The sequence below is a fragment of the Tyto alba genome, unplaced genomic scaffold (genome assembly GCF_018691265.1).
Source record: "Tyto alba isolate M040663 unplaced genomic scaffold, T.alba_DEE_v4.0 Super-Scaffold_26, whole genome shotgun sequence".
Taxonomy (NCBI): domain Eukaryota; kingdom Metazoa; phylum Chordata; class Aves; order Strigiformes; family Tytonidae; genus Tyto; species Tyto alba.
In genome coordinates, this window is record NW_024881300.1 from 16,566,541 (window position 1) to 16,583,020 (window position 16,480).

Sequence of the window (16,480 nt, forward strand, 5' to 3'; positions counted from 1 at the left end):
TGCTGCTGCATGGGGCTGGAAACATACGGAGTTGGACAACGATCCAGGAATATGACATGAGGTTCACACATAGCCCAAGGACTGCAGAGAGACACGTTTTATGGCATTCCCCAACTCTGCCAGAGAAATCTCACTTTTCAGGAAGATGAGAAATAGGGATTTTTATCCCCCTTTTCACAATCAACATCCACTTTTAGCTAATTATAATGTTACAATATTAATTTCTTCAGTTCTGCAGCATGTTATATCCAGACCCATAATCCCTGATTCTGAAATCTCCGTGAAATGCAGATGTGTTCACCCTCTCAGGTATAACTGCTGCCACCTTCTTGCTGATTCCTTCAGCTTTTTATTTAAAAACTCCGGGGTTCTCCCAGACATGTAGTGCAGGAGTTGGAATGTCCTACAATTTCTGAAATGGAATGATCCTACTCATTAAATATTGCCAGTATCTCAGCCAGGGTCTGTCTGCACTGTAGACAGTGCAGTGAGTGCATTTTGTATAGACATTAACAAGCTGGCTTCATACTAGATAGCTTGAGTGCTATCAGCAAACAAGCTACAAAACATATCAGAAAAGATAGGTAAATATATGTTTTGCTAGTCCACACTGGAGGCCATGATATTCTGGCTACAATACCCACCCATGACATGTACTAAGATTTCAAATCCTTAAAGACAGCAGCTAAGAGGAAAGGCAGATGCTGAGCTACCTCATCATGGCTCTTTCTGCCCAACCTAGAATTCAGCAGGGAAAAGCAACTAAGACTTCAAAAAAGCCCTCACAGATTTCTGTGTTGTAATCAGAAAAATTTTAGGGGCGGTGTTTGAAGTAACATCTAATACAGTAAGAACATATAAATCATCTGTGTATCATCAAAACACAGCCTTAAGGGTAGGAGAGCTGGATGGGAGGGGATGTTCTACTATTGACCTTTCACAAGAGGGCAGCATTCCCAGAAACAAATGTTATTTCTCAATTGACATACTGAGCTGTTAGTGAAGATCGCACGGATACGGGTTATTTTTAATTTTCCACTCTCAGCATCCTTGTGTAAGCATTTCCCAGTAGGTGATGTGTGGTTGGCACTTTCATCCCATCATGGGGGCAGGGACATGCATAGTATATGGTGGAAGGGCTTGTTGCAATATTTGTTTCCCCCTACAACTGCCCCTTCCCCAGCTTCTAGCAAGGCCAAGCCACTTCTCACTTTTCAGTGCTTGAGTTTACCTGCATAGACAACCAGACATCTCCCAGGCATTTACCTTTAGGTACTATTTTTCTTTCCTGACCAGGCAACTAAAAACTTCCTTTACATTATAAAGAACGGTGTTTTATTTGGACTATATCACATGTTTTCCAACCCTGGGGGCCTGGTGCACGAGCTGATTATGCCTGTGCATGGGGTAGTGCTGCTTCTAAGAGACAGTAAAACAAGGTCAGCTTTTTTCAGATCCTGTGACAGCCTTGAACTGCAGAGCTGTGGTTTGGCTTCTTGCCCCTAGCCAGGCTGGCAGTCACAGACTGAAGCATCTCCTTGTCGGTGGGCAGCCACAGCGGTGGGGTGGGAGCGGCAGCTCTGGGGGTGTCTCTGCGAGCACCTCTGCCATGGCACAGGAGTTCGGGACCTCAGAGGTCATATGGCCATACATGAGGTGGGGGCTCGAGTTTCTGGGTTGGCAAAGCAGAAGGCCTCAGCCCTTGAGCAGAACCTTTGAGTCCTTGGTGAAGTGGAGACACCAAAGAGACACATGATCACACTCCTGAGAAAGTCTGATTTTTCCATCTGGTTTAGGAAAATTCTACAAATATCTACACAAGCCAAAACAGAATCCTCACTCTGGCCAGCCCTGCTGGCAGTATGACCTGCTATGAACCTGTGAATGTGCAATTCAGACTGTCTGGAGAGCTTCACAGTGCCTAAATCAAGGCTTTGTCCAAATCATTTTGTCTGGCACATGTAAGGATGAGCAGAATCTATTAAGATCGTGTTAATGTGAAGCTGGAAAACCTCATATTAGGGAGACTGTGATGACCAAAAATAAAATATTTAAAGGGAGAAATTAAATGCTGGGGATGTTTTCAGATCATTTCCAGGAAGGAAAAAAGGCAGCACACATTAGAGGATAAAAATTAGCACAAGAGGTAATTTGTTTTTACAAAAGAGAAAGAGACCCATTCTCACACACATCCCAAGGGCTAAACAAGCTGAGCTGCTGCCAGTAACTCCCAACATGTAAACTTGGCCAAGTCCACAGGAGTAGCATTTTAAAAGACCCCATTCAACTCTTCTATTTGCACCTGGACTGCAAAGAAATTGCTTTACATTTCATCCTGAAGGCCCTTACCTTTAAAGATGACACAAAGTCAGCTGATCTGCAAAAAGCCTCTGTTCTGAGGAGGATTGTTTTTTTTTTTCTCTTTGCACATTTCACATAACCATCAAAACATTTATTTTTAAATATATCACAATTTCTTTGGGGTCCTTCCTACCTAAAGAAATCGGCAATACCGTCAGCAAAACACTCAGCACCTACTTATTTTTGTAGCTAAAGGCCTAAAGTAAAAAGGATTTGGCAACTGCGCCATTCCTTTTAGATACCTGAACACTGCAGGAAGGCAACTTTATCAGTGCAGAGTGGCATTGGATAGGTAACGAAAAATGACTGCAATGGCTTTGCTAACATTGCTTCATGTAGATATGGTGAATCTCTTCTGACTTTGATAAGCAGTATTTTCTCAGCCTTACAACCTACTATCTATATTCACTGCCATTACAAGAGAATGAAATGAGTACAGGTGAAACAGTTTGGTCACATAGATAATGATATTTGCCTTAAACATGTGCTAGATGTAATACAAGTCTTTCTGCTGCCCCTTGCAAATTGTTTACCTTCCTCTCTGCTTGCTAAGACCCAGCCGTGAGATGCTGTTGTGACAAAGACCTCAAATAATAGATACAAAAAGCACATATTCCAGAAGCTCAAAATGCTGCCCTGATCCATCTTTTCAGTATATATCCAGTATTTATATCTCAAATTTCTTCATTTTTTGAAGCTTCTATTTACAGCATGAGAATTGAAAAGCACCAGACCTGTAGATAATAACATCTAGGTTTGGAACTGAAAAATACCACCTAGAGAAGCCTATTTATTGATCAATTCCATTATCAGTGCCAGAGTGCGAAGATGAGGCATGCATTTGGGATAGCAGTATCACATATCTAAAGAAGACATGAATGCCCTCATTTCTGCCCTCAGTCACCTTCAGTGCAGGTCACTGGCAGGCATCCTGGTTTTGCAATAAACCTGGAATCTCCTTTAATTCTAATAGAGAAGATCACTTGTAACCAGAAAATTTCTTCAAAAGAGAAAATTAACATGACAGGAAAAAACTTGAACTGATTACAAAACCCCAAAATATCATTAAGAAGTTTCACAGAACCTCACATACCATAAGGTTATCCCTTCCCTTTTCTAAACACACAGTTCGCACAAATTTCCCCAAAATAACTTTGGTATTGGGATGTCAGCCATAACCCTGCCTCATACCTGAGACCAAATCCTTAAGAAAGACTTTGCAAGACTTTTCAAGGCCAAAGAAACCAAGCATACAGTAATTTTCCAAGAAGGACATAATCCATGACTAGCAGAATTTGCAACATTTGTTACATTCAATTGAAACAAATGAAAATCAACCAGTGAATTCCATTTGCCACTCAAGACAGTTATAAAACCTGATGAACGGGAGGTGATAAACCTTTTATTAACCTGTGTGTTATCTACTTTTGTTGTCTATACTGGCTCTTCAGATTGCCCCACTTGAAATACCTTATCCTGGCAACAGCTCTAATCAGTTTTCATTTTTTTCTTTATACTCTGAGTAGAAGGGTCAAATAGTTACCCACACAGAAGCTTTGTTTTTTTTTTCTCCAAAATCCTATGCTGATCTGAATTTTCCACAACTGAAATGCTGCAAAAAAAAGTTGTTTTCTATGATCTCAGTAGCAGATATAGCCCATCAGTTTCCTGTTTGGTCAAAAATGCCACACCACCATTAGCTCTGAAGCAAGGAGTGGACTGTAGATCTCAATAAAACATAGCCAGACTAATAGCAATATGCAAGGAGTTTGCTTTTCAACAGGCTGAAGCATTATTTTTCTTTAAAGATATTTTTCACAAGTAGTGTTTTATTTGTAGCTCTACTCTCTCAGGATATAAGTAAAGGACATGATCTCCCTACATAGGATCTTAGTCCACACAACAGGAAACAGTTTCTGCAGCCAGACCTATTTCAGGATCTCAGCCCAGCATCCAGCCCCCATCTCACAGTGACTTCTCATACCCTGTGCCCAATTGCATTTTCTTTCCACAAACCCAGTGATGGCTGAGAATGGAGAGGAAAAAATAACTGTATGAAGAGTTTTTCTGAGCCAGTTTACAGAGGCATATAAAGGTATAACTGTCTCCGAGGGGATTAGACTTTTTACCTTGAAGAACCTCTGTGGAAAAACTGAAATAAACCTTTTACCAAAGGATGCTTCTGCTCTGAATGGTTCAGTTGTCTGACAGCAAACAGAATGAGGTGGGGAAACAGGAGCCATAAAACCATGTGCCTGTGTAGTATAGCAGCTATGGCTTCCGTAAGATGTTTCTTATCAAACAAAGCACTTCAAGAATGCTTTGAAGTGAACTAACCACTTCAAAAGAAACTATGATTTTGTTTGTATGCAGAAGCTCTCCTATACAGCTGTAAATAAAAAAGCACAATCCCATCCTAGTCTGGATGCAGCTATAAAGGTATGAGACTATACTTGTATAACACATTCTGATATGGAAAGAGGAATAATTTGTCCCAGGAAAAATTACACCTATACATAGGTGTATAGGGCTGTATTATCACTCTCTGGGCTGCATTATATTACTATAAGTATGCTAGTAAAAGAAAAATTACAGCTCTAAATTACACTGTAATAGTGGTTTAAAGACCATACACAGACCAGGTACTCATTTCAGTGAGGCTTTAGGCCACCTGTGTGGTTCCATTTCCTGCTTCCTCATGGCAGAACTGGGAATTTAAATCTTTCCAGCAACATATTTTGACTTTTCTCTGACTCTCATGCCCACACACTGTATACAAGAACTTAAACTTTCTTCCTCAGTTGCCATAGATTAGTCATAAGTGTGAAACCTACTTCTCAGGTACTCCAGACAAATTCTAGACAAACAAGCCCCTATACCCTGTGGTCTCTCACAGCAGCTGCAAGGACAGCTTTGTGACTCAGGTTTTAGGAGTGAGGTCCAGCTGAGCTACCTGCAGAGTGGTAAAATGCTCAAAGAGACTACTGAATGAGCAGGATGAAGCTTTCAAAACAGAGTTGCACTCTGTTCTTAAAAGGACATAACATGGCATACTCCAAAAAGCACAGGTTCTTACTCAGGGTCTTGTCCAAGAACTCTAAGAATACCAAATCTGTGTTTTCTTTATACCTCTCTATCTAGTGAGTTGTGTGCTTGCCTTAGTAAAATACAAATCTTTTTCTGTCAGGCACATTTCACAGAGAGAAAAGAAAGCCTGTGTTAGAAAACTCAAGTTCCTAGGAGCAGGAACGAATACATTCTGGTACTGAGTCCTTAAACACACACACACTAAAATGCTTGCTGATCTCAGCTGCTGGTCCTGCTTCTCTTGGAGCCCGTGGGACAGCTAAGCACGTTGTAAGACAGCTCCAGGGGTTTACCTCTCCCTTACTGAGGTAATCCAAAATTAGCACTAGTTTAATATGTCAGACTACAAGATGCAGTGGTTCAGGATCAGCTTCATGTGCAATTCCATAACCCCTGAGAAGGGACCAACCGAAAAACTAACTAGAGGCAGTTATTGATTCAGCTGTCTGACCTTAATTAATTTATATTGATGCCCCAATATTACTGGGATAGAATAGGGATCAACCCTGAATTTAGGGTTAGTTCTAAATGACAGATTAGATCTTGAAGTAGACCCTTGCAAAGCTCCTTGTTTTGCTCTCTGACAGCCCACATTTCAGTTTCTGGCATGCTAGTTGGAATGATAACCTTTTCCACATTTAACTGTATACTGAAATGTGCAGCTGTGCGACTGACTTGTTAGGCAGTCCTGGGTGGGTGGGACCCTGTAATAACCATCTCTGGTGTGCCATGCTCTGTAATAGCACTGACGATTTTGCATGGTTGATCTAGAGGTTTCCCTACATAATGTAACATATTTCAATATTCTGAAGCAAGACCACTGAAACTAAGTTTTATCATATCAGGATACCTTTATGAAAAGTTTACTAACTAATGATTAATAGATGCTTACTAGTTACAGATTATTAGAATATAGCTAGTTGTTTAAAGGTATCCAAAACAGATGGTATAGGTGTTTTTTACATTATAAGTAGTGAAATGCTTTTAGACGGTATGTGGGGGTTGGAAAAAAACTGTATACAGTCATGTAATTTAACAGCACGTCCCTAAATCTCAGCATTCATTTAGTAAAGTAACAAGTCTCTTGCTGTTACACTTCTGAAAAAAATCTGGCAATGTGAGCAGAATGTAACCAAGGCAGAGATGGCAGAGAAGTATGGAACAACAGCTCTGAGAGGGCATGAACTGTGCCTGCTAGTACCCATCACCCAATGATGTGTTCAGTGTCAACATTTTAAATAAACCTTCTCTTACCAGGGGGAGGGGAGAGGGTTAGGAGGGAGAAAAAAAAAAAAAAAGTGTGAGGGATACTTGCATTATTGTGACAATTTCATTTGTCCACCAATCCTAATTAAAAGGCAGCCCCACAAAACTCAGCAGAGCCCAAGGGCAAATGAAAGAGATCCAAATGCAGAGAGCTCTCCAGAGTCCAGAGAGACTGTCCTGCTTTGAGCATCTTGCGCTTTACTGAGAGCAGCATCTCTTCCTCCGACCATATAGTCAGGACTTGGGAACATTTGGAAGAGTAGCACTATCTTTTGTTCCCCTGACTAGACCCTGCTGATAGCACATACTGTTCTTAATCAGAAATGCAGTCATAACTTAACTCTTCATAAATTAACGCACTCCTCACATGATGTGATCTTAGGGTGTGTATATATATATATGTGTGTGTGTGTGTAGCTGCAATGTTTGCATTTACTCAGGAGTGAGTAAATTCATTTTTTGTTTCAATGTAAATAAGATCATGACCATTGTCATGAATTAGCCAGCTTGGGTCAGAGCCATGCTGGGTGAGCCTGTTTTATTTGTACAAGTGTTTTGGCTATCCCTCCTTGAAGCTGGCATTGCACAAGGTATTTCTGAGCATCCATCTGCTTTTCCATACATTTTGGCTTCAAAGTTAAAACAGGAGATATGGCACTCATTAGTGGTAATCAGTGCACTGTTCAGTGTTGGTACAGCCTCTGTAAAAGCAACCTGTCCCAGCTGAACACAAAACAGAAATAGGAATTTCAGATGAGATGTGAGAACAAGAGGGTGCTTTATGCTGCAGCCACCTTAAGTGTTAAGCACATTTCGTAAGCAAGGAGTACAGCCAACCCTATCACAACACTTTTATAAAACTGACCTCAGTCAGTCCCTACCAAGATGTGTCTATGTGACTTGCTCTCATAGCTGCTAAAGAGAATCTCTTGGAGATCCTTGTGAAGTTCTTTAGAAGAGACATGGCACAAACTGGACTTACGGTTTTTCTACTCATAAGCATACTACTGCTGGATCAGACCATCAGCCAGGCTTCCAAATTCAAAGCCAGGAAGCACAGCAAACGTAAAGTGAAAGGTACAGGGTTTTAACTGGGAGGAGGGATAGAAGCTTATAGACTATACAAATTTACTATGTACTTAACTGGCATCACATGAACCAGAAACTAACATTATACAAATCCTTATTAACAAAGGACAGTTGATTCTGCATAACATCTGTCTCTAAAATATTTTTATGTGAGTTAGCAAAGCTAAAAATAAGGTGGCAGAATGAGTTACTGAAATAGAATTGTATAACAGTTGTAAATATATTACTTTGTTATGCCTATCATCTCTGTCAATATTATTTAGGACTCAGAGGTACAGCTGAGAGGACTCTGGCTGATCATTCTTAGTTACATAGTTATATTGACTAAGATCAGAAGAATGGAAATTCATTTACATATGGTGGAAAAGAGCAGAATAAGATATTCAGTCTCAAATGGTTATTGTTCAGATTTTTGTACCATTTCCTAATTTTAACAGAATGACTGTCTAATATTTGTGGAATATTACTTTACCTGTGTGACAAGTACTGTGAAATAGCAAGTCAAACTAATGAAAAAGAATTAGCAGAAAAAAATAAATTCCCAGGGCAAATTAAAAAAGTGCTGAATGTTGTTTGGAAATGTCTGTGTATTTAATTGAAAGACTTATTTCTAGTAAAAGGGGGTATGATGGAGGTTACACTAATGGCAAATATTTAAACTCCTATGCAATGAAAAAAACACAGCTTTGATAAAGCCATTGTACAACATTATTACACTGCTCTGGAGCTACACAGTTATATAGACTTCCTTCTTTTGAATCTCTATAGTTATTAGCTCAGTGTCCTAAGGACAGGCTGCTTATACATCTGTTTTGCTAGCACATTTTTCTGTCAACCTTCTACTACAGAAGAATGGAGCTCCTGAGGATAAGTTTCCCCAATATTTTATGAAATTCAGAGTGAAGGTGCAAAAAAAAAAAAAAAAATCTCCATCAGTGTCCCACTATGAAAAGGTTGCACCAGGAGCTCATCTTGCTCTGTTTCTTGCTTTTTTTGAAGCAGACAGGCAACATGGGGAAGCTACTGGGAACTGGGAGTCATACAAAGGAGCATGGATCAAGGAACTGGGAGTCCTGCCTTGGCGAACCAGGGATTCATGAACAACAGCTAGTGTTATCCCCACAGGCAGCAGGGAATATGGAGAAGCGATGAGATTTCTGGGGTGCAGCTAGAGGATTAGGTGATGTAACACACATCTGTAGGAACTGTGGTTTTGTTAGTTCTGCTACGTGTGAAAGAGCTTATTTATTCCTCATGTTCATTACTGTGGCTTCTGGAAGGTCTGGTTACTGCTGCAGTCAAATAGTCATCTTAGGCAATGGAAACATGCCTGTTAGTTGTTTGATGGTGGTGGGATATTATAATGATTAAGAATGGAAAAGAGAACATGAAAATGGAGTAATGAGCAAATTAGCTTATTTTCTTGTGCCACCATCTTCTTTGTGCTTTTGTAAGTGCTACAAAATGGTGACTCAGACTGAATGTGTGTAACTCAAGTCATCAGGCCCTCTCTGTACTGATGGAGAGAAGGCTCATACTGGGGAGGGGAAATTGCAGCTCTGCAAGTTTGTTTGCATACACTCAGACTGTGAAGTTGATTATATTAGTTGTTCCTTACCAAGTTAAAACAAGACTTGTGTGAAACTTTCAAGATCACAGAAATAACATTTCTTTGAATAAATACATCTTGTGTCCTGCTGTTATTTTTATGTCATATATATATTTACACACACACCATGGTGTACAGGTTCAAAAGTAAATAGGCAAGTTTTGCTGTAAATTGGATATTGGCATGCTAAATAACGATTAGCTGAAACAATCCATGATTTTCAAACTGTTACTAGGATACAGCCCAACTGAAAAAGAGATTTAAACTATGAGTGTGAAAGGTAAAGATGGATGCCTCTTGTTTTTTTTATAGGAACCCTACAGGAATCCTTTAATTAAGGAAAAGTCTTTAAGAGAAATCAAAACATCTCAGCAATGCAGAAACCCATGAATTTTGAAACAGCTTTTAACATATAATTTATATATATATTTATATATATATATATATATAATTTTTTGCATGTGTATCTGTTCACTTCTCTGTATTTCTTTGATTTAAGAAAAAGATGACCTTAAGACCCAGATTGACAAATTGTGGCGAGAAGTAAATGCTCTGAAAGAAATGCAAGCACTTCAGACAGGTAAAGTAGCTTACACCGGTCAATAGCTTCCAAAAGTTATTACTGCCTTTCCTCTCTCCTTCACTCCTATCCTTCTCTTTAATGGGGATTTGTGACTGAGAAATACTACTGAGTATGGTATGCCATAGCTGCAATGGTGAGACAAATGTTGAAAGAAGCCTTCAGGTAAAATCAAGTCTGAACTTATGGCATACAAGTGACAATTCTTCACTAAACCCAAGAATTAATCTGGAGTAAGAACTACTTTTGTCTTTACTATGCACAACCCCAAGCTGTGATTTTATGTATAGTGAGACAAAGGCAACACAATGAGGGTTGCTGGTTTGAGAGTTCAGATGCTCAGCGAGTTAGGTCCCCAGATTTGATATGAAAATAGGCTAACAATCAAGACAAAAATATTCACAGAAAAGGCTGAGAATACCCTGAAAAGGAAGCTAAAAGGACTGAGCCTTTTTAAAGTGTGCAGTTTGTGACATTCAATTGTGAATGTTGCCATAAAACTTCAAAGTAATACCCACTGTGAGTTCATAAATATCTCATATCAATGTGCAGAGTCCTTTAAGAATTTAAATAGCCAGATGGAAATTTCCAAACAAAATAAGAAGGGTAAATACACATGCACCTACTAGACAGTTGTGCTTTTTCACAGCTGTTGACTGTTGGCATTTAAACATGTACAGAAGAACACTACAGAGGAAATTACATCATTCACATGAAGCAGAACATATTTTCCTTAGGGATGGTAGTGTCTGGGTTGTCCTGTTTTATGTTTTGGGTTACATAGAGCTTTTTGAGATTTACAGAATATTTTTATTTTAAATTTCTTATAAGAAGTCTTTAGAAGTTTCTTAAAAGAGGGAGTCTGTGTTAGACAAGTAACTCTTGTTTAAAAGTACTTCTTGTATTGCTTCCAGAAGGAGCTTGAGAGTAAGCATGCAGTGGCTTAGAAATGAAACTAGAGCCAAGAGATTTTCTATCCTCAAAACTTATTTTGAGCTATATTCTAAATTCAGAACCCACACTGTTCAGCTGGATACCAAATTTGGCAAAAAGAAAACTATCACCCCTCTAGCTCAGACTGTGTCTATTAATGGCCTTATGATACTTGAAAAAGGAGCTGCTTTTTTAGTTTATGGACATTTCCAAGACACACATCACAATCTGATTTCTTCTTTTGCTTGAATTTCTTAGGTCTCCTTTCTGCATACTGTGAAATGTTGCCATATGCCATTTAGCAGCACATGCATTCTCCCTAAAGAAGGCCGATCTCCATCATTACTGCAGCATTGTTGAAGTAGATAAGGTCTCTCTCTGATCTTTCCCAATAATATAAATTTGTTAAAGAATTCAACATTTATCAAACGTTCATTATTTTCCTTTGGCCACTAGCAGTTGGAAGGGATAAAATTTGAAGGATAAGCCCTAATATAAATTGATGACCCTGAAAACGCAGCTAACGAATGCAGTGCATATGACAACTGAAAATACTAAAAAACTGAGACATACAGAATATGGTCCAAAGTAGATTTCCATGTCCTGTTGATCAGATACATAATTACTTTTTTACAAGAACAGATGACAGCAATTAGAAACAGATTATAGAAAACATCAGGACAGAAGATGTTCATATTGTTTCACAACATATTTCTAAGATGAGTTTGAGCAATAAATGAAATAATCTGGAAATAGTCACATGCAGGATTCTAAAAATAATTGTGACAGGAGTTTATTCAAGGCCTTTTCTACCTTCCTCAGCTCAGAAGGAACACTCCTTCAAGGACTGTTCTCATATTTTTCTTGGGAGAATCAGGTTTTCACACATCTACATTAGGAGAGCTGGAAGGCAAAGTTTAAGGATTCACTTCTGCAAGGCAATTCCAGGTACAGAGCACATGCCAAATTAATGTTCTAGTACATTTGGACTTTACATCAAGACTTCCTTGATAAGTTCCAGTAAAACTAAAAGCAAACAGATTTATAAATGCAAATGTTTAGATTATTTGGTTCAGACTGTCATGCAAGCTCAGTAATAAGTATATACTTTTTAGAAGTGTTTATAAGTTTAAGTCACTCTACCTTATTTGAATTTCATTTGAAGGGTTAGACTTTGATGGAAAGACCAGAAATTAAGAACTAGAGGCAAATATGTGCTCTTATGCAGGTGGAAATACACTTTTATCAATAACCCAGAAAGATTTGCATTATGAATTTCAAACCAATATTTTTCTGGTGAGCAGAAAACATTTAAAATAACATTTTTCTGACCTGCCTTTGTTTGCTAGGAACTAGGCTTCGTTAATGCATAAAACTTTACTTTTCTTTGGCACTTAAATATCATAAATCTGAAAAGACCTTTAGGTCTGTCTCTTTACTGTAAGTCCAAGTATAGATTTCCTGATGACCAACTCACATCTGCCAACAATACAAACATCCATACCTCATCCATTTCATCAGTTTTAAGACTGATGAAATAAGGTAAAAATGTGTGAAAGCATGACTATTTGCTGAAAGAAGGCATACGATACACCAACAACAGACCTGGGTTTTATTTTGGCATTCTGAAACAGCAAAATGAAAAAAAAAAAAAAAAATCCTTGAGAATGTTACACTACTGGAGGGAATCTGGGGCTCAAGATCATGCCTGGGGTTTATCAGCATAAACACAGGAAAGGTTCTCCAAAGCACTTCATGGTGTGCCTGTCCTGCCTTTTAAGTGCCTTTTCTCTGGAACAGCTGCTTTTGGCAGTTCTGCTTTTGGCTATCCCTTGGAGTCCAAGGTGCTTTGCAGAGTTCCTGTGAGCAGTCTGTTCAGAATTCCCAAAGGCACACTAACACACTGGCTGCATACAAGGTCGTACAGGATGAATAGCAGGAAAGTCTGATCTTACTGCTACTTTCAGGTCCGCTCAGTAGAATCAAGAGCCTTTCACTTGCTGAGAGACTTGTCTGCTTAATTCCAAACATACCTTTAGAAAATTATAATTTTAGGAAGTGTTATTCAAAGCTATAGCCCAAGCTTTTACTAACATGCAAATCAATATCTATTCACAGTCTGTCTTCGTGGGACAAAGGCCCATAAGAAGTGCTACCTTGTATCTGAAGGCAGCAAACATTTTCATGAAGCCAATGAAGACTGCATAGCCAAGGGAGGGACACTGGCTATCCCAAGGAATAACGATGAAACAAACACTCTTCAAGATTATGCCAAGAAAAGTATGCCTAGAGCGTCTGAGTTTTGGGTGGGTGTCAATGACATGACAAATGAAGGGAAATTCGTTGATGTCAATGGCATGGCTCTACAGTACTTCAATTGGGATCGTGCCCAACCAAATGGGGGGAAGCGTGAAAACTGTGTGTTTTTTTCCCAGTCATCACAAGGCAAGTGGACAGATGAAGTCTGCCGTATTGCCAAAAGATATATTTGTGAATTTCTGATCCCATAATTGCATATAGAAGTGACCATGACCATGCTTTGGGTTATTAACATGCAGCTTTGTTTGTTAGTAACCCCTCCCACTTAGTGGCAAGTTAAAAATATCCATCCCCCACATTGTACTCACTCTTTCCTGAAACAGAAACTTTCTCTAATAATTTATTTTCTACTCAGATGCTAAAAATGTTGTGTTTAGTGAGTGCTCTCATTATGTACAGGAATATATATTAAGTTTTGACCTATGTTGTATCATATCTTGGCATATTATTTCAGCCTGATGTCCAGGTTGCTGGAATTTACCTCCTATTTCTGTACTTTTTATCTCCCTGGTAGGACAATTTACTTGAACTCAGAACTTTAGTGAATTTATTGAAAGTTTACAAAAGATGTATAGTTACATGTGTCAATATAAGGTGTAGGGATCCTTTCAGTTCCAGTGCATAAGAGGGACTTTGGGATTATGTGAGCTCCTGTGAAAAATGGCCAACATCCTTACAGATGGTTACTTACTCTGTGACCAAGAGTTTTACCTACGGGTTAAGAAAGCCATGAAACAGAAAATTAAACAGAAAAATCTGATGTTAATTTTTAAACTACATGGAGTTAAAAGTGACACTGCTAGAAAATGGGGGAAGTAGCTGCTCTAAAACATCAGCTAGTCTAAACATGTTTGCTTCTAAATGTCTCCATTATAGTTAAATATTAGATGTCATGTGGAACATTCCCATAGAAGAAACCAGCCTGGGCGTAGATCACAACCCTACCATGTTACACCCTAATAAGATGTGCAAAAGCCTTCTCTCCTGCAGGATCAGAAAGAAGCTTTATAATTCAGACAGTAACGCTGCCTGAAAGCACAAGTAGAGAAGAAGGATCCCCTTTCTGGGTACAACATCATGGCTCATTCACCCCTCTCCACATAGCAGGCAGCACGCCTGATTGGCAGAAAAGACTGGGGCCAAACTGTGGCTCATTTGGGCACGCGAATTTTCCCAATTTAACACCTGGCATTTGAAAAAAGTAAAATGCACCAATTATTTTCTGCTATTCTTAACCTCACAACAGATTTGCCTTCATGTTATAAATCACAGTTTCTCTCTTGTGTAAAGGAATTTCATTTAAATATTTAAATATATTGCTGCTTGGAGGCTAATTCCTACTTTTTAATCTTTCAGTTGTGCAAGATTTCCTTAAATTATGCAATAAATTTGTGATTATTGGTATTTAGTTGTAGTAGTATTTTTGACAGTTTATGCATCCGTGTGAAGGTCATTCTCTCTCAGGACTTTTCTTAAGGATTCAAAATGGGTACTGTCTTCGGGCACGTTATACTATATATATTTTTTACTAGTGTACCTGCATGCCACAATACAAAATTTGGATCTTTGCTTGCTTAAGTGCTGAATGAGATGCAACTGTTCAATGCACCGCTGTAATGTGTTGTAACTAATTTCATTTTCCAACACTTAATGTGCTTGTAAAATAGGCCTGATTCCGAATTCTCTCACTTAGTGCCTGAGCTAAAATAAAAGAGCAAAAAATTCCCAAATATCTCAACTTTTCTTTCAAAATCTACCAACCTTTGTGAAGGTTGCTATTAACATTCCTTTTACCTACATTTTAACTTGATTAAGAGTCTGCAGTAACTTTGTATGGCTTCTTTACCTCTGGCTTGTCTGAAATAAATCAGTATCTCAGCATATCCCTACAGCTACAATAAAATTGAAAATTAACCACAAATTCCAGAACTTGTTTACCTTTCAGGGGTTTATAAATTTATGTCCTATTCAATCTATTTCTGCTAAGCTTCTGAAGTTGTACGCAGGAATTTATATGTTTATAGATATTATTGGTAGACATTTTTCAGATGGTGGATACAGATACCAGACAGAAATAACTGTTTAGTAGTGATTTACTGCAAAAAGATAAAACCCACCGTACAGAAATCAGCAACCAATTTGAAGATTTCTAACAGAATGCCTAGGTAAGAAATAACAAAGGGACATAAAGCAAAAAAGAAAACTGAGGGAGGAAAACACAGGTGGATAGAGTTGGAGAGGAAACAGTAGGAAGAAAAACTCCTCCAGAAATGCCTGCAATGGGAGCAAAACAGATGGGAAAAAAAGTGGAAACACAGCAGGGAGATGGGCTTTGTCCTGTCAAATTAGCTGCCACTATCTTTCTTCTCAATGTCTGAATGTGCCTGGGCGAAGTGGGCTCAGAGCGAGGGTCGGTATTGTTGCCTTGCAGGTCTCCTCCGACCCACTGCTACACCAGTTCTTGTCCCGAAGACCTTCGCTCCCTACCTTTCCTCTCTCCTAATAAACACGGAGGTGTATCTTTTCCATTCAAGCAGATTAGGCTCCCTTCTCTACACCAGACTCCCACAATCACTTTCTGAAATCCTCAGAGGTCTCCCAGCGGTGTTTTCCCTTCCAGTGACAACTCTGGGATCCTCATCTCGGCAGAAGTCGCACAAAACTCTGCACAAGGAACCCCTGCTCCCCAGTACATGCATGTACAGCTGGCAAAATGGATGCAAGAGCCAGAGGTCTGCTCTGCAGCTGGGGGGGGGCGGGTATTCTGCATGGCAGCTGGGTGCTGTACCATGGAGTGGGTGGTCACTTGGCAATTTCCCATTTGCACACCGGATAGTCATCATGGTGCCACTGGGAACTGCTTGGGTGACTGGGAATTCTACAGGACACACGACTGCAACTTTTATATACGTTATTGCAAAACTGACAACAGAAAAAGCTGCAACACTCACACCTAGTGGTATAACAGGAGAATGCAGGGTTTACAAAGTTTGAAGAGCCATTTAAATAAGATTAGTGTAACAAATACTACTTCTAGTTGCTTGTTAAAGGAAAAAGGCCCAACATAACATGGCCAAACATCTACTAGCATCTTCGCAAGAAAATAGAAAATAAAATTTTGTAAAAGACGTTATACTAATTTTCACAAGTGCTTAACATTCAGCTGCTAAACCTACATTTTTTTTTTTTTTTTTTTTTTTTACGACAAATATTAGGAAATTTTCATTTTAGGCAGA

At 39.0% G+C, this 16,480-nt stretch overlaps 1 protein-coding gene across 1 annotated transcript; it reads left to right on the forward strand.

Annotated features, from left to right (window-relative positions):
- The first annotated feature begins 7,607 nt into the window (after positions 1-7,607).
- On the forward strand, positions 7,608-15,111 carry CLEC3A (C-type lectin domain family 3 member A). Its single transcript, XM_009970898.3, has 3 exons — positions 7,608-7,791; positions 9,912-9,992; positions 13,044-15,111. The coding sequence occupies exons 1-3, from the start codon at positions 7,677-7,679 to the stop codon at positions 13,433-13,435; spliced, it is 588 nt and encodes a 195-aa protein (XP_009969200.2). The 5' UTR covers positions 7,608-7,676; the 3' UTR covers positions 13,436-15,111.
- The last annotated feature ends 1,369 nt before the right edge of the window (positions 15,112-16,480 follow it).